Source organism: Schistocerca serialis, chromosome 2, assembly GCF_023864345.2.
Source record: "Schistocerca serialis cubense isolate TAMUIC-IGC-003099 chromosome 2, iqSchSeri2.2, whole genome shotgun sequence".
Lineage (NCBI taxonomy): Eukaryota > Metazoa > Arthropoda > Insecta > Orthoptera > Acrididae > Schistocerca > Schistocerca serialis.
In genome coordinates this window covers 33,849,398-33,868,828 of record NC_064639.1, presented here as the reverse complement: position 1 = coordinate 33,868,828, position 19,431 = coordinate 33,849,398, and the positions used below count along the sequence as shown (strand labels likewise).

General features: G+C 43.6%; 1 protein-coding gene across 1 annotated transcript in view; it reads right to left on the bottom strand.

Moving 5' to 3' along the window:
- Positions 1–19,431, bottom strand: part of LOC126458642 (gustatory receptor 5a for trehalose-like) — a 190,649-nt gene that overhangs the window by 96,877 nt on the left and 74,341 nt on the right. Inside the window, exons 4-5 of the mRNA XM_050095809.1 lie at positions 18,726–18,914; positions 2,285–2,559 (exon numbers count right to left, since the gene is read on the bottom strand). Of these exons, the coding sequence (XP_049951766.1) occupies positions 2,285–2,559; positions 18,726–18,914 (464 nt within the window). The remainder of the gene's footprint in view (positions 1–2,284; positions 2,560–18,725; positions 18,915–19,431) is intronic.

Genomic DNA, 19,431 nt, shown 5'->3' with positions numbered 1-19,431 from the left:
GTATCCTGGACGACATCATTGAAGTGTCCGGACTGTTCCCCGGATAGTTACGTTATTTAAGGAAACAGGAAATGTTGAGCCACATGTGAAGTGTCAACCACGACCTGCAACAAATCAGGATGCCCAAGTAGGTGTTTCAGCTGCTGTCGCGGCTAATCCGCACAGCAGTAGCAGACTAATTGCGCGAGAATCGGGAATCTCAAAAACGTCGGTGTTGAGAATGCTACATCAACATCGATTGCACCCGTACCATATTTCTATGCACCAGGAATTGCATGGCGACGACTTTGAACGTCGTGTACAGTTCTGCCACTGGGCACAAGAGAAATTACGGGACGATGACAGATTTTTTGCACGCGTTCTATTTAGCGACGAAGCTTCATTGACCAACAGCGATAACGTTAACCGGCATAATATGCACTATTGGACAACGGAAAATCCACGATGGCTGCGACAAGTGGAACATCAAAGACCTTGGCGGGTTAATGTATGGTGCGGCATTATGGGAGGAAGGATAATTGGCCCCCATTTTATCGATGGCAATCTAAATGGTGCAATGTATGCTGATTTCCTACGTAATGTTCTACCGATATTACTACAAGATGTTTCACTGCATGACAGAATGGGGATGTACTTAAAACATGATGGATGTCCGGCACATAACTCGCGTGCGGTTGAGGCGGTACTGAATATCATATTACATGACAGGTGGAGGACACCATTTTGAGCATTTATTGCATTAATGTGTTATTTACAGGTAATCACGCTGTAACAGCATGCGTTCTCAGAAATAATAAGTTCACAAAGGTACATGTATCACATTGGAACAACCGAAATAAAATGTTCAAACGTACCTACGTTCTGTATTTGAATTTTAAAAAACGTACCTGTTTCCAACTGTTCGTCTAAAATTGTGAGCCATATGTTTATGACTATTACAGCGCCATCTACCACAAAGCGAAAAAAGTGGTCCAACTAAAACATTCATATTTCTTTACGTACTACACGAATATGTAATAAAAAATGGGAGTTCCTATTTAAAAAAACGCAGTTGATATCCGTTTGATCTATGGCAGCGCCATCTAGCGGGCCAACCATAGCGCAACCTGGTTTCCCCCTTCAAGCTAGACGAGATCGTTCTTTGTAGTTTTTTCGTTTGACGCTTATTTCGTGAGATATTTGGCCCAGTCACGATCAATGGACCACTCTGTATAAAAGCCTATGTTAGTTTCATCTTTTCAAAAATTGTATTTACGCTTAATACAGGAAATAAAGGTTTTTAAGAATTATATTGATTATTGTTCTGTTGTTGTTATACACCTCTATTTACAACAGACATTCGCTTCAAAATGAATTGTACTTTACTGAAATCGGATATAAGGTTCTTGAGTTACGCGGCTGACACATTGTCTTGTTCGTAAAATAACGTACACTTAACCGAATTCGAACTCGAAAACTAGTTAACATCTGAGTGTTAATTTTATGAAAGTTGCTATTCTTTACAGCAGTTGACACATGTAGGAATTATTTATGGTTTAAAAAAAATATGAGGTTAATTTTCGCGTTTTTCATCCTATTTGAAATAGAATAGCCCATACAGCAGGGGAACAGTGCAATAGAGGGACAGTTCAAAGGCCGTGGCTGTTTGCACCAGCGTGACATTACATACTGTCATAATTCAGCAATTGTGAGGCAATGGTTTGTTGACAGTAGCATTCCTGGAATTGACTGTCGTGCCCATTGTCCTGGCCAGAACCCAGTGAAACATCAGTGGGATGAGTTAGAGTGTTGACTTCGTTCCGGACACCGTCGTCTAATATCAGTCCTTCCTCTGGTTTCGGCTCCTGAGCAAGAACGGGGTGCCATTTCTCCACAGACATTAAGACGCTTCACTGAAACTGTCCCCGGCTAAGGCTAAGGTTGGACACACCACATATCCATTATTAAGTTCCGGACAGTTGATGATTTGTTATTTCCTCTAATTGTTCCTTGTGTTGTGACTGCAAGGAAAAGTTAGAGGAATTCCACTGCACGTGAAAGTGTCTTCATCAGAGTTCAAGCCATCATAAATGCAATTTAATGTCCTCTTTCGGTGTCCGAATACTTTCCATTAGATTGTGTTTTTTAATTTGCGTCAATAGTCGCTATTAATTATGATACATCTTGTTTATGCTACTAACACATATATTTCATATTTAATTTCTCTGATACATTTCAAAAATTGTTGTGGCATACATCACACAGTAGATAACAACTGAGGTACCGATACCGAAAAATCTTGTACCTTGTCCGTGCACGACTTGACTGCTATGTTGATCTGCTTGAATCGCTCCGTAATGGCGATGCTCAGAAGGATGATGAACAGGTCTACGTAGTTCCACGCGAACGTGGCGATAATGCTTATAAAAGCCGTGCAGAAGTTGACGGCGAAGTTGTAGCCCAAGTAGTCGAGCACGTAGTAGTACTTGCTGGTGAAGTAGATGCGCAGGAAGGCGAAGCCGCTGGGCGAGCAGTGGTACGTCTCCACGGCCGTCGGCGCGTTGGACAACAGGTGTTCCACTGCGACAGGAGGTACGAGCTAAGTAGTTGTATTATCAGACAGCGAACACTATCTATCATGTCAAGTTTAAATATATGACATTAAATGGCCTCCATGGCTTGTCTGAGTTTCCTGCTCCAGCTGAGTGGGACAATAACACCATTCGAAATATCTCATACATTTGATGTTTAACGCAGCTGAGAATTAAGAAAATAAAGAAAATAAAAGTTATGATGCTGCTTGACGAAAACTGTTCAAGTCTGAGCAGTTTTTGGGATTTGCCATCCAATGTAGGATCATAGTTTCTAATCGGCGTGCATACAACTGCTGATGCCATCTTCTGTCTCCTGACCTTATCCTGTGTCTTCAGGGCGTCTGAATTTAATCTGGATTTGGTGATGGTAACGATAGAGGATGGTCGGATGCCCTTACTGTCACAACCCCGATTTCCTGTCCGATCCTTGACATAATCCGAGCTTGTGCTCCGTCTCTAATGACCTCGATGTCGACGGGACGTTAAACTCAATCCTGCTCCCTGCTTCCTATCGCAATCCCTTCACTCCCCCTTCACAACCCCCCCTCCACCTCCCCCCCCCCCCCCCCCGGGATGAAATTTCTTTTCCCCACTAGAGATATCACACGTGAAAGCGTGAGAACGTTTTCAAAATGTTTGGAAATAGTATAACTGAGGTGGTACGTGGGCACCAGCCCCGTATTCATCCAGTAGGGTGAGGGAAAACGCATAAAACCCACCTCCAGATTGGCCGGTACACCGGTCCTCATCGAATTCCGCCAGGGGCATTCCATTCGGCGTTTGCGACTCTTCCCCAATCCCAGAAGCGGCGTGCTAATGCGCGTGGGTATCCGGGCGGCTCTAGCAACTGCCATTCAGTGATACGCATTATTTCTGGCCCAGTTTGTGGTTATTTCAAGATTAAAATTAAAAAATAGAGAGAGTAAGTACGCAATTTATTAGCATAGGAACCACAAAAATCATTGATGAATTACCACTACAGCAGATAATATGCCAAAAATGGTATGGAAAAAAGTTTCTTGGAGGGTCCACATGAAAAATTTAAGTTATTTTAACCACTGTACGGAACCGTGGCAGACCGTCGCTTTTGTATTCTAATCCTGCTGCCACATGCCTGTTGCAACGGGCTACTTGCTTCACAGAATTCAGATGCCTCGGCTGTGAGGCCACCACACATGTTCAGAGAGCACCTCACACCAGCAGTGTGGCTTCAGTTCACAATACTATAGACCCCTTTTTAGAACCATATACCACCAACAGCGAAATATACAGCGATGTCCTTCCATCAGTCAAAATAGCACCAACGAGGGAACAACACTCCAATTCTGAATTCATTGTGGCATTAGGTCATCAAGTGCCATCTCACAGATTTCCTCTTCGTTTTTAGCACTCACATACATATTTGGCGCCACATTCACAGCTGGATTGTTTTCAGATACGTAAACTGCAACGATGCCACGGCGTAGGTGCAAATTCATAGGTTGGCACTACGAGACACCGACGACAGCGCCCTCTAGCCGGCGCTGTGGAGCTCCCCGAGTCCCGCTCCGGATTCAGCCCATTTGATCAGGAGCAGACGGCTGGGACACTTCGCTTCATATATGGACTTTGCACTACTTACGACGGGTCTAAGGCTTCGTACCTCAGTGCAAAGTTATGTATTCATCTTCTTGCTAAAGTAAAGGTAATTTTAATTCACACTGCAGTACCGAGAGATTTTCACCTATTCCTGCTTCTACTCGCTTTCGTCATTCTGCCGATCTTTCAGTTTTCAGGAGCAGACCCACGCGCCGCCTTCCAGGCGGGATACAAAATAAACAATGCGTCTCAAATGTATTTAGCTTTACACTGTTGAATATCGTTATATTAATTCATTTTGTACTATTTCTAGTAATCAACCTTTGCAGTACACTCAACATCTACACGAGCTGTAACTGATTCATATAGGTATTAATAAGTTTCCAAGGGAATCTCGAGCCGTGTTTTCTGGCATTCTTCTCTCCACTGTTGAAGAGCCCGTGGTGAATGAACGAAGCAGCGGACGCGACGATGCAGTGCCTCAACAGACGCTCGGGAAAATTAAGGAAGGTAGATTGGAGTTTAACACCGTGTCGACGGCGAGATCATTAAAAGTCGAGGAGCTCGTAATGGACGAGGCTGTTAAAACAGGTCAGTAACCACTGTAGCATACACTTTGGTAGCTCCGTATTAGGAGTACATTGCATAGACGTTTCGAAACCAAACACTGGAAACCATAACGTAGCAGCCCCCGTTATTTGTTTTTGTTAGGTGCCAGACTGCTAAAGGTAAACTGTCAGTTATCAATCGAAACAAGTAGTACGCAAGATCAGTGGCTCACAGGGAAGAATATTAATTAAAGCAAACAAATTCGCTATAAGTACAATACGAGGGAATTAAAACATTATCGAGCACATCTCAGAGTACTATACCTGGTTGGTCATAAGGACCTCTGATCACCGTTGGGACTGGCGATATACAGGTGAACATAATCTGCGAACACTGATGCCACAGCGCAGTAGAAAAATGTATGTAAGAAAAGTTTCTCCCGTGCATATTGCCGGTAGAAAACAGACATCAAAATGCAGGAAATTTGGCAACGCAGTAACCGCATTTACGACAAGTGTCTTCATTCAATAGTGTGGTAGCTCTGCTGCCCATTTGGTGCAGTGCGTAGGAGAGTCGAGTTCGATTTCGTGTCTGGGTGTAACTTGTTTTTCTTTTCTAATTTTAGATGCATGGTACGGTATCTGGCTTCTTTACCGTTATACAATAATTACAACTGGTTTTAAAGAAAGCACGTGTAGTTATTTAACATTACCTCAGAAATGGCAATAAAACCGTTTTCATTATTCCGCTTTTACAAACGTATTTCACCTTTATGCATTTACTCTGTTCTCTTTCACACACTTCGCCCTTGCATGATCTTCGATCCATTGTTAGAATTTCTGAAAGAAAAAACCGGACTCCACTCTTCATCTTCTTGTTGTATTCGTGTTTCTTTTATCCCTTCTTTTACTCTCGGAACTCCTCTCCAACCATGCAAACCACAAAGACATTTGGTCTCCGCCTGCAACCATGCAGATTGCAAAGGCACTTGATCTAAGTGTATTGTATCACATTACTTCGTCAGTTATATTCGAACTGTGCTTGCGGTATATGCTCCTGCCATCGGTTTATCGATTAGTACTATCAAACTTAATATGTTCCTTACTTTGCGACATTACGTTAGCAGTAGCACTACTGGTACTAACCGGCTTCAAATGTAATTACCAAACTCTGTTGCTACTTGCATTATGATGATCATGTAACTACTAATTATGTCTTACAGTTTTCGGTCTATTATTATTACTAGCTGTACCCAGCTTTTCGTTGCTGTGGCTCAGACCTGTTGAATGGAAAAGAAAGAAATCACAAGTTTCTAACTTGGATAGGATATAAGCCCAAATCTCCTTCTCCCCTCTATCTCTGCCCATCTCCCTGTCTCCCTCTCTTTGGTCATGTCCTTCTTCTTCGACCTGTCTCTGTCAGTCATCTCCTTCCCCCACTCTCTGTCCTTCTTCTCCTCGCCCCCTTTCTCTACGTCTCCTCCTGCCGCCCTCTTTCATTCAGCCCAGTTATCCCACTTTATTACTGGCTCCCTCTGATGTCGTGCCATGTCTCAAGACCATATGAAATGAATGTGACAGGGTCAAAGATATTACTTCATAGACTGCACCAAGCCTAGATTCAGGAGAATAGCGTGTGCTAAAATACTGCTGCGGAGCAATATCTCTCAAACCGAGAGTCTGGAACTGCTTCACATGAACCTTAGCGTCCTAACATTGTCTACCTGGCAGTACGTGTCAGTCCACGGTAGACGTGTCAGAATTATCTTTCTCCATGTTGTTATAATCGTATTCTGAAAACAATGTCAAATTATCGCTGATCGTTGTGTGAAAGTGTGCGACGCCTGGAGACCAGCATTTAATTATTCGTGATACGTGCAATACATTCACTTTTCCAACTCACTTCGAATCAGTTCATTCGCGTAACATTTGTTTACCAAGGTTATTCACTCGCAGTTTGTTACCAAAAGCAACAAAAAGAAGACACTAATTTCGTTTTGTTGCACAGATAAACGTCTAATGGCAATATATCTAGTGATACGTTAGACGGATGGATATAGCCGGCCGGGTTGGCCGAGCGGTTCTAGGCTTTACAGTCTGGAACCGCGCGACTGCTGCGGTCGCAGGTTCGAATCCTGCCTCGGGCAGGGATGTGTGTGACGTCCTTAGGTTAGTTAGGTTTAAGTAGTTCTAAGTTCTAGGGAACTGATGACCTTAGAAGTTAAGTCCCATTGTGCTCAGAGCCATTTGAACCATTTTTGAACGGATGGATAAAAGCAGTAATCCAAATAGGAGCGTAGTCTCCAGCGACCGGAGCGTATCTTAACAAAAAAAATTTCCGGATGTGAGATCGCGTCAACCGTGGTATAACTACCGATGTTTCGACTGCTCATGCAGATATCCTTTATCAGATTGAGTAATTAGGCCTGTTACTAAAGTGCTTATCGTAGTTACTCGAAGACACCTAACATTGATGGTTTATGAAATGGAAATACAGTAATTTGATATTACACATTACCTTCAACGTCGGTACGGACAGAAGAGAAATGGACGATCTCATGTGACGAAAATCGTGACTCACAACAGGGTCAGATGAAAAGGGAAAAGCAAAGGAAGCGCTAGCAAAACACGTGCACCAAGAAAGCCCTTGCAGTCACAATAAGTACTCCTCATTATTCTTGGGCCAGCTTAGTAGCAGCATCCCACACGTAATTGCCCAAGAGTGAACTTGGCTTGTATCTTTCCGTCGCAGTTTTTCTGGCCAGGATCACAGTTCACCTCGTAATAGGTACTTGTGACAGTGCACAGACAATTTTACAGGGGTACCATAATTAATAACGAAAAGTGAGATGGGTATAAACATAAAATAGTAGAACCACAAAAGTTCCGGTGAACATGTACCTGCAGTCGAGCCGCTCGCGAGATACACTGCCCAACAGAACTAAAGGACCACTTTTTCGAAACCACGTAACTGTCTCCTGTTGCGACGTAGAAGTTTGAAATTTGGCTCGAATGTACCTATAACGTTCCTCTGTAGCGGTGCAAAAGCGTGGCGCCGTGCGGCATCACCCTCGGATGCACGGCGGCGCTTCATACAGCGAGGTGTCGACACGAGCGGAAAAGGGGCGCACAGCTCAGAATGTCACGTGTCGTGTGAGGTGTGTTAACGCTGTCGCATCGGCACCAAATTGCGCCACAATCCTGCCCAACGCTACCGTTCAAGTGTCGCGTGATGGGAAGGCCGTTCACATTCAACCCACTCTTTTGACGCTTCTGCCATGGACGTCGGAACCGCAACACTCAGCGCTGAAATCACGCGGTTTTCTTATCGGTGGCCGAGCAAAACGTTTCAGAGACATAGCCTCTCCACACATTCGCGGTCGAAAACGACAGTTCGCAATGTGATGAGCAACAGAATGACATTCTTGACAACCCTTGGCACTGCTAACACCCACGAACGATTCAACCCTTCTACAAAGACTTTGTGGGGCTGCACCCCACTGAACGTGATTGCATCCCTTTGGAGTGCGACCGAAATTTTGTTTTCGTTTACAGGTTGGAAGTACTTGTGACTGTTCGAAATCATTCGACAAAATTCGACATAATCCGAAGCAGAAAGTGTGCTTATACATTTGCAGCCCTTCTGTTTCACCACATCCTCTTGCCATGTGATCGTGGGAATGTGCGATACTGATGCATAAAACTGCAAAGAGTCTTCCTAACACCTCCCTCCCCCTCTCACCCAGTTCGGTAACATCCTCCGTTGCACCTAACCACATTTATTGAGGATTTGAAAAATATACCTGTATGAGACAACCTGTAGTGTAGTCCCAGATGCCTGCCAGCAGACATCTGGGATTGGGGTAGTGTCAAAGGGTGCGCTGCCTGTAGGCACCTACGACTACTTCGCAGGTCGTCTCAGTACAGGTAGACTTTCAAAGTTCTTCACAAAGGCAGGTGCCGAAATGGTGGGTCTTACAGGATTCTTCGCCGTTTTATTTATGCATGTGTCAATGACGCATACCTTCGAGCTACAGGAGGGCGCGAAACAGGAGGCTGCAAAATCAGAAACACTGTTTTTTGCTTCGGATCAAAATAAAATTTCGACGAATGATTTGAATAGTCCCTACTGGTTACACCCTGTACAGCAGAGCAAAAATTGTGGCCGCACTGCGAGCATCTCCGGTGCAGATGCAGCCCCACAGTGTTGTTAGAGAAGGGTCGAAATGTTCGTGGGTGTCAGCAGCATCAAAGGCTATGCAGAACGTCAGCCTGATTGTCATCACAATGCAAACTCCCGTTTTCATCGGCGAAATGTGTGGGAATCATCGGCCTAAGGAGAGGTTGGTATTACTGACGCTTTTTATGCAGCCCCCTAAGGCCTTTTTGTGCATTTTCTGAGCGCCTATGAAACGTTTCCCTCCGTCACTTACAAGAAAACCAAGTGATTTCAACGCTGCACGTGTATTTCTGACCTCCATCGCAGAGGCGTCAAAGGAAGGGGTGGAATGTGGATAAGGGTGTGTGACGACCTTCCCATCACGCGACACTTCCACGGTAGCATCGGGTAGAATTGTAGTGAAATTTGGTGCCAATGTGACTTAACTAACCCGCCTTAGAGGACCAGTGAACGTCCGAGCCGTAGCCTTTTCTTCGTACGTGTCGATTTATTGCTCTCTCAAGCGTCGGAGACCTCGACGGCCACTTCGCAGAGCGCCACACTTTTGCACCAGTACAGGCAAAGGTTTTACGCACCTTTGAGGCAAATTTTAAACTGCTGATTCGCAATGGGAGACAATTACTTGGTTTCGAAAAAGTGATCCTTTACATCTGTTGCGCAGTGTAGTTGTGAATGTATGGTTACGATCCGTCACTGACTTCGGTATCAGATATTGCCCTAGTTAGTACAAATGAACTTCAAATGTAACCTTTCCGATTATGAGTGTGGTGTAATTCGTTTCAAATTTCACCTAGCCAACCTTAGCAAAGAATACAACACTACTTCTGCACGTTACGTGTTACAAATTGCTATACACTCGGTCCTGTTACAAGAGGTGTTCCACGTGTCGTCCTCGCACTTCGATGCGATACCGCAGCGGTCTCTGCAGTGAGTTGAGAATTCTTTCAAACACTCGTGGATAATCTGTAAAATCTTGACAAGAATATGCAATTTGCTGCCCCAGTTCTTCAACCCTATCAATGGGGGTGCTGAACACTGCGCTGTTGAGATAACAGCAAGGCGGCAAAATTCCAGAGGACTGAGGTCAGAAGACGTTGGAGACACAGGTAGGGGCTCAGCTCGACCTACCCATTTTGAACCAAATTGGCGCGTCAGCTGTGTTGCATCAGCAAGGAAAGTGTGTCCTATAAAGAATGTATCACATTCCCCAACGTTCCACAAGGCGAGTTTGTTACAAGTTCCATAAATTATTTCAACGATTTTGCTGTCGAAATAATGTGGATTGTGTAAGTTTAGAGAATATGTATTCTTCATTAGTTTTAACATTAATGAACACACCATTTTACAGTCCTGCTAACGGAATAGAAGAAGTTGTCCACAAGAAATGATGTAGATTAGATTTAAAGCTTGCTTCGCTACCTGTCAGACATTTTATGTTTTTCAGCAAATGATCAAAATTTTTTGTTAATACTTATTCTACTCCTTTATGAGCCACCGACAGCTTTAATGATTGGCAATAAAGGTCACATTCTGTTTTATTGTTAATGACACGGACATCATTATTCTTTTCAAACTGTGATATACACTAGTGGCCATTAAAATTGCTACACCAAGAACAAATGCAGATGATAAACTGGTATTCATTGGACAAATACACTCCTGGAAATTGAAATAAGAACACCGTGAATTCATTGTCCCAGGAAGGGGAAACTTTATTGACACATTGCTGGGGTCAGATACATCACATGATCACACTGACAGAACCACAGACACATAGACACAGGCAACAGAGCATGCACAATGTCGGCACTAGTACAGTGTATATCCACCTTTCGCAGCAATGGAGGCTGCTATTCTCTCATGGAGACGATCGTAGAGATGCTGGATGTAGTCCTGTGGAACGGCTTGCCATGCCATTTCCACCTGGCGCCTCAGTTGGACCAGCGTTCGTGCTGGACGTGCAGACCGCGTGAGACTACGCTTCATCCAGTCCCAAACATGCTCAATGGGGGACAGATCCGGAGATCTTGCTGGCCAGGGTAGTTGACGTACACCTTCTAGAGCACGTTGGGTGGCACGGGATACATGCGGACGTGCATTGTCCTGTTGGAACAGCAAGTTCCCTTGCCGGTCTAGGAATGGTAGAACGATGGGTTCGACGACGGTTTGGATGTACCGTGCACTATTCACTATTCAGTGTCCCCTCGACGATCACCAGTGGTGTACGGCCAGTGTAGGAGATCGCTCCCCACACCATGATGCCGGGTGTTGGCCCTGTGTGCCTCGGTCGTATGCAGTCCTGATTGTGGCGCTCATCTGCACGGCGCCAAACACGCATACGACCATCATTGGCACCAAGGCAGAAGCGACTCTCATCGCTAAAGACGACACGTCTCCATTCGTCCCTCCATTCACGCCTGTCGCGACACCACTGGAGGCGGGCTGCACGATGTTGGGGCGTGAGCGGAAGACGGCCTAACGGTGTGTGGGACCGTAGCCCAGCTTCATGGAGACGGCTGCGAATGGTCCTCGCCGATACCCCAGGAGCAACAGTGTCCCTAATTTGCTGGGAAGTGGCGGTGCGGTCCCCTACGGCACTGCGTAGGATCCTACGGTCTTGGCGTGCATCCGTGCGTCGCTGCGGTCCGGTCCCAGGTCGACGGGCACGTGCACCTTCCGCCGACCACTGGCGACAACATCGATGTACTGTGGAGACCTCACGCCCCACGTGTTGAGCAATTCGGCGGTACGTCCACCCGGCCTCCCGCATGCCCACTATACGCCCTCGCTCAAAGTCCGTCAACTGCACATACGGTTCACGTCCACGCTGTCGCGGCATGCTACCAGTGTTAAAGACTGCGATGGAGCTCCGTATGCCACGGCAAACTGGCTGACACTGACGGCGGCGGTGCACAAATGCTGCGCAGCTAGCGCCATTCGACGGCCAACACCGCGGTTCCTGGTGTGTCCGCTGTGCCGTGCGTGTGATCATTGCTTGTACAGCCCTCTCGCAGTGTCCGGAGCAAGTATGGTGGGTCTGACACACCGGTGTCAATGTGTTCTTTTTTCCATTTCCAGGAGTGTATATTATACTAGAACTGACATGTCATTACACTTTCACGCAATTTGGGTGAATAGACCCTGAGAAATCAGTACCCAGAACAACAACCTCTGGCCGCAATAACGGCCTTGATACGCCCGGGCATTGAGTCAAACAGAGCTTGGATGGCAAGTGCAGGTACAGCTGCCCATGCAGCTTCAACACGATACCACAGTTCATCAAGAGTAGTGACTGGCATATTGTGACGAGCCACTTGCTCGGCCGCCATTGACCAGATGTTTTCAGTTGGTGAGAGATCTGGAGAATGTGCTGCCCAGGGCAGCGGTCGAGCATTTTCTGTATCCAGAAAGGGCCGTACAGGACCTGCAACATGCGATCGTGCATTATCCTGCTGAAATGCAGGGTTTCGCAAGGATCGAATGAAGGACAGAGCCACGGGTCGTAGCACATCTGAAATGTAATGTCCACTGTTCAAAGTGCCGTCAGTGCGAACAAGAGATGACCGAGACGTGTAACCAATGGCACCCAATTCCATCACGCCGAGTGATACGCCACTATGGCGATGGCGAATACACGCTTCCAATGTGCGTTCACCGCGATGTCGCCAAACATGGATGCGACCATCATGATGCTGTAAACAGAACCTGGATTCATCCGAAAAAATGACGTCTTGCCATTCGTGCACCCAGGTTCGTCGTTGAGTACACCATCGCAGGCACTCCTGTCTGTGATGCAGCGTCAAGGGTAACCGCAGCCGTGGTCTCCGAGCTGATAGTCCATCCTGCTGCAAACGTCATCGAACTGTTCGTGCAGATGCTTGTTGTCTTGCAAACGTCCCCATCTGTTGACTCAGGGATCGAGACGTGGCTGCACGATCCGTTGCAGCCATGCGGATAAGATGCCTGTCATCTCGACTGCTAGTGATACGAGGCCGTTGGGATCCAGCACGGCGTTCCATATTACCCTCCTGAAACCCACCGATTCCATATTCTGCTAACAGTCATTGGATCTCGATCAACGCGAGCAGCAATGTCGCGATACGATAAACCGCAATCGCGATAGGCTACAATCCGACCATTATCAAAGCCGGAAACGTGATGGTATGCATTTCCCCTCCTTACACGAGGCATCACAACGACGTTTCACCAGGCAACGCCGGTCAACTGCTGTTTGTGTTTGAGAAATCGGTTGGAAACTTTCCTCATGTCAGCACGTTGTAGGTGTCGCCACCGGCGCCAACCTTGTGTGAATGCTCTGAAAAGCTAATCATTTGCATATTACAGCCTCTTCGCCTTGTAGTTAAATTTCGCGTCTGTAGCACGTCATCTTCGTGGTGTAGTAATTTTAATGGCCAGTAGTGTATTATTTATGATGGATATGACTAGCGAATGTGCACTAGTATGTTGTGAAGATACAACTGAAACCCCTAACTTCTTCGAGAGGTACATACAAAGTCACTGCGGCTGAAAACCACACTGCTCGGTTATGTGAAATCAGTTCTTTCATTCTAATGATGAGCTACCCCAAGAAAATTATTCCATAAGACATTATTGATTGAAAATACGGAAAACACATTAGGATGTTGTAGAGAACTTAATATAGTGCGATGTCGGAAAATGTGGGGAGAGTCAATTTCCAGCAAACCAGTTAATAATTCTTCAAGAAACATTAAAAATTTCTACAGTTTCTTTCTCTAATGCGATATTTTATGAAGCTAATGTCGTCTGCGAAAACTACGAATTCTGCTTAACGAATGTTAAGTGGAAGGTCATTCCTATATCCCATCAGTCCAAAAAATTTCGAGGTTCTGTTAGTAAGAAGTAGAGAAACGTCAATGTGGTGATTTTAATGCTTCAGGTGTTCTACCCAGTCTCCCTCACCACATGAGTACAATGCACAGAACGTTGATACAACCAGGCGAAATTGTCAAAAATTGCATCTTTGGGATGTTTATCAACTCGCGTGTCGCATTGGTTTGAATATCGGTTATGTCGTCAGAGCATTGACCCTTCATGTGAGTTTCTGCAGTTTTTTCGTTTTGTGGGAGGTTCGTACTGGTAACACCAAGTCTCGTCACGCGGGGTGATTTTTCCGAAAAAACAACTTTTCGCATTTTATATTTCAGTCAAATCGTGGCAGGCGTGCACGCATCGTTTTTGTTCAGCAGTCACAGTGTGTGGGACAAACTTTTCAAACACTCTCGTCTTCTTTAAAAAATTCTGAAGGATGTCTTGAATATTTTATTCAGAGATGTCGCTCCACTGCGATTTGTGACACACTGCTGTCGCACATCCACTGCCGAACGCTGCATACCCGCAACTGAGTGGTCTAATGCACAAATTTTTGTACAGTTCATAGATCAAACTGCCACGTAAATGAGGAAACGCTACAGACTGTTTTGGGATTTGTATAAGGAAGAAAATTTTGCAAACTTTATATGTAATCTATTGATTTGTAAACTCTAGTTGATACATCTATAAATCAAATGAACAGTCTGCATGCATATATTTTAAAAAGACCATGAAAATACCAAATTATTTTCAAATTTGCTTTCTGCATAACATGTTGCTGCACTACTTTATTTCTTATAGTCCATTTGCCAAGGAAACACAATAAACAAATAAATTACATATAAATTTTTCAGTATTACGGATGAGAAGGCATTACATTAAGACAAAAACTTACATATTTTAACTTAATCCAATTAATGTGCTTATAGTCTAGTGTCTTACCCTGTTTCCTTAACATCTACCTTTCCCATCATATCACTTATATTTGCGCTATCCGCAGAACTATTCTTCTTCAACATATATTCATGGAACCCCCTGGCATCATCGGATATTTCAATGTACTTCATGAACGTTGTTACATCTCAACTCTTCTTTGACATGATTCATCGTTTTCAACTTTTTGGCTATGTCCATGGCTCTGAAGGATATACATCCTTTCCTGAGGGTCTCAACTACAGTTGTCTCCCAAAAATATGTATATGTAACAGATATCTGAAGCTTGAAGTCGCAATTCTTTTTGTACTGAATGACTCTGGCGTTGGTAATGCTGAAAAGCAATTCAAAGTTTAAATACTGCTAGACTTCTGCTTGAAATTATACAAATTCCAGTCATCTTGCAATATTCTGACGTCACCTTGGTTTTTTCTTTTCCACATTACTGAGCATCCGATCAGGAGGCATATAACGATTTCCCCGTATTGGAAAGTAATGGCCAACACCCATGAAAACTCTATACTTTTCCAGCAATCTTGATAAAGCGGTTCTTCCTCTCGTCCCTTCCCTTTCAACGTCTGTTACAGTTAAGAGTAGTCTTCTGCCATTTTATTTAGAAATTAACTTTCAAACACAGGCTAAGGATACATACAACATATTTGTGATCCCAGACACGTAGTTACGCAACCCACAATCATCTGACAATAATGCAAATGTGCACAATTCAAATTTCATGAGGCCGTATTGGCTCTTACACCAAAACTAACGTTGAAAATGGGATTATTAAAATCAGAAGATTATTCACCTGTCAAAAGTTAGCTGCAGAAAATGAGTTTTGCTATATCAGTTTCATGATACATTGCGATGATTTTGAAAAAAAAAACTGTTTTCTGAATACGAAAGGAAGCTATCTGAAACAGTATATGATGTAAAAACTTCATTTTGGCCTTTGTTGCAGAAAGTGAGCTTTGAAAAAATGATCCTCAAATACTGCACCTACTTTGCTTATTATGCCAGGAATAGAATGAGTCTCGCAACTATTTCGACGGACTCCGTATACAAGGAGTAGAAGTAGACCCAAAACTGTGCCCTGTGACACACTCTCCGTAATTTCTCACCTGTCACTAAACTTTTCTCTCCCGTCAACTTCGTTTGAATTATCGGCACAACTTTTTGCATTATGTTTGTTAAGTATGATTGAAACTTGTTGTTTTTGTAAAGCCGCGAATACAATAAAACTTTTAGGATTGACACAGTCAAACATTTTGGAAAGAAAACACGAAAAACCATCCTCGAGCAATCGTGGAAGATTGAAACTTCATTGAAAAGGTTTACACTTCAAATAAATTTGTATTAACTGGGACAATATTTCGTACCGAAGACGGAGGTGACTCATAACCATACATCTGCATCTGTTTCACTTCTACTATCGCTCACCGTCACGTGCTCCAGTACTCCCCATTAATTGCGATACACCTTGTACAAGCCAGGACAGAGGCACACACACACAGATAGCAGGTGGTGGTGCTGGTGGTGACTACGTGGTTGAAGTATGCTGAAGTTAAGTGGTTGAAATATGCTGAAGTTAAGCCACTGTTTAAGAAGGGAGATAAAGAAATAGCGTCAAATTTCCGTCCAATTTCAATGTTACCAGCATTCTCAAAAATTTTAGGAAAAGTAATGTACAATCGGCTTTATAACCATCTTATCTCAAAAAACATACTGTCAAAGTCACAGTTTGGATTTCTAAAGGGTTCTGATATGGGGAAGGCTATCTACACTTACAGTGAAAATGTGCTTAATTCATTAGACAACAAATTGCAGGCAGCTGGTATATTTTGTGGTCTGTCAAAGGCATTTGACTGTGTAAATCACAATATCCTTTTAAATAAATTAGAATATTATAGTGTAACAGGAAATGCTGCAAAATGATTCAAATCTTATATCTCTGGCAGGAAACAAAGGGTGTTATTAGGAAAGAGACATGTATCAAGCTATCAGGCATCATCCAACTGGGATCTAATTACAAGTGTGGTCCCACAAGGTTCCATTTTGGGGCCCTTACTTTTTCTTGTGTATATCAATGACCTTTAATCAGTATCATTACCAGATGACAAGCTCGTTTTGTTTGCCGATCATACAAACATTGCAATAAATAGCAAATCAAGTGTAGTCTTAGAAAGATCAGGTAATAAAATATTTGTGGGCTTTAATCACTGGTTCCTAGCCAATTATTTGTCACCTAACTTTGAAAAAACACACTACATGCAGTTCTGAACTTGTAAGGGGTGTCCCACAAGTATACGCCTAACATACGATGACAAGCAGATAGAAGAAGTGGTGTTAAATTCTTGGGATTACAGCTTGGTAATAAATTCATCTGGGAGGAGCACACCACAGAGCTGCTGAAGCGTCTTAACAAAGCTCTATTTGCAATGCAAATTGTGTCAGACATAGCGGATATAAAAATGAAAAAGCTGGCATACTATGCTTACTTTCATTCCACAATGTCATATGGGATTATTTTTTGGGGGGTTCATCAAGCCAGGCTAAAGTTTTCTGGGCACAAAAAAGGTGCAGTAAGAGTTATATGTGTGGTGAACTCAAGAACATCCTTCAGAAGCCTGTTTAGGGAACTAGGGATACTAACTACTGCTTCCCAAAATATTTATTACTTAATAAAATTTGTAGTTAAAAATATATCACTTGTTCAAAATAACAGCTTAATTCATGCAATCAATACTAGAAACGAGAATAATCTTCAGAGGGATTCAAAGTCACTTAGTTTTGTACAAAAAGGTGTGTATTATTCAGAAACACACATATTCAATAACTTGCCAGCAGCCATATAAAGCTTAACAACCAATGAAATTCAGTTTAAGAGAAGCCTAAAGGATTTATTGGTGGCCAACTCCTTCTTCACCATTGATGAATTTCTCAGTAAAACCAACTGATTTGCGTGTGTGTACAATATAACTTCTGCACAATATATATATATTATTGGTGTTTTGCCATTAAAGAGCGCAGTTGGACTAAACTGCCTTCCTTGCTGCCCAAACTTCCCTCATTCGCCCGCTGTGTTTCTGTTTCCGGTCCTCTGTCCATGCTTCTTGTCGGCTTTGTGTCTTCGGCTTCATCTTGATTGCCTTTTTGGTTGCCCATATTTCTTTCATCTTCCGGCTGTGATCGTGCTTGCGTTCTTCGGTCCATTTTACGCCTGTTCGTTTGTCACATTGTATCTCATGTAGTTTACTTTTCTTAATGATGTTTCTGAATTTTATTCTGTTGTTTATTGTGTCTGCTGTTATGTTGAGTTGGTTCAGGTCGTTTTTTACCTCTGCGACCCATTTTGTTGTTTTTCTAGTGGTTACCAAGTCAAAGATCTGATTGGTCAGTCTGTGTGATGGCATTCTGTATAGGTGTCCATAGAATTGTAATCTGCGTTTTCCAATCTTTTCTATGATTGTCTCCGTATGTTTGTATAGGTCCTCTGTAAGTTTCTTGATCCATATTCCATTGTTGTTAGTTGTGTCAAATGTTTTCCTAAGCATTTTCCGTTATATATATATATATATATATATATATATATATATATATATATATATATATATATATATATATATATATATGTGTGTGTGTGTGTGTGTGTGTGTGTGTGTGTGTGTGTGTGTGTGTGTGTGTGTCTGTGTTTGTGTGTGTACATACAATCTAACTTCTGCACCCTTTCAGTGCAGTAATGTGTTCATTGTAATTAAGTATTATAGTAGTTGTATTACACGTTTATTACCTTATAAATAATTAAATAAACTTTTTTTTAATTCAGTGCATTAGTATTTGTAAAATGACTCTTTCATATAGTGTTCATTAAAAAAAATTACGGTCATCCCACTTGGGACCTGTGGAATGGTACACTAGCTTATTTGTTTTAGTTGTAAATATTTGTCACGTACTGTTGTTTTTGTGACATGTTCTACATCCTGGAGGACCTCCTCACTACGGATCACCTGGAATGAAAGTAAATCTAATCTAATCTAATGCAGAGCGGCGGGCAGCGCGCAGTACCTAGGGCGCTGAGCAGCACGGTGGCGGTGACGAGTCTGCAGCGGCGCGCGAGGCCCCTGGGGTAGCCGTAGCGCGGCGCCAGGCGCCTCTCGACGGCGTCCCAGGCGGCGGCGAGCGCCGGCCAGTCGCGCGCCAGCCGCACGAACAGCAGCGACGCCAGCGCGCTGCACGCGAAGAACACCGTGGGCGCTGCGGGCAGAGGGAGAGAGCAGGAGGGCCGCGTCGTAACGGGCATCCCACAAGCCACAGGCGCTACGTGCGGATCGGCACTGTCGCACCTGCTGTTTAGACTAAATAACTACTGCACGTCTACTGCAGCGGAGATAGAATGCGGACCACTTTGTCCAAGGCTCCCTCTCCAACCACTACCGCTCAACAATGGTATATCTTGGACTAAATATCTATCACAAGCTACATACTGTATTTTACGGACTATAAGACGCTTCCACCTTAATTTTTAAGCAATTAAAAAAACAAACAAACATTTTCATTATTACATATCAAAGCCAGACTAAAAAAAGAATTCTTAGTTCATAAAATCGAACTGACCTTTAAAATCCCTGAAAATCGTCATGTGAACTTTCTTCTTCTTCCTCTCTGTCGTTATCGTTGTCCTCTTCGTACATGAGATGGTCTTCACTGCCATCGAAAGCGTTACTTATGCCGCACTTGTTAAAAGATTTAACAATAATGTCTTCTCTCACTC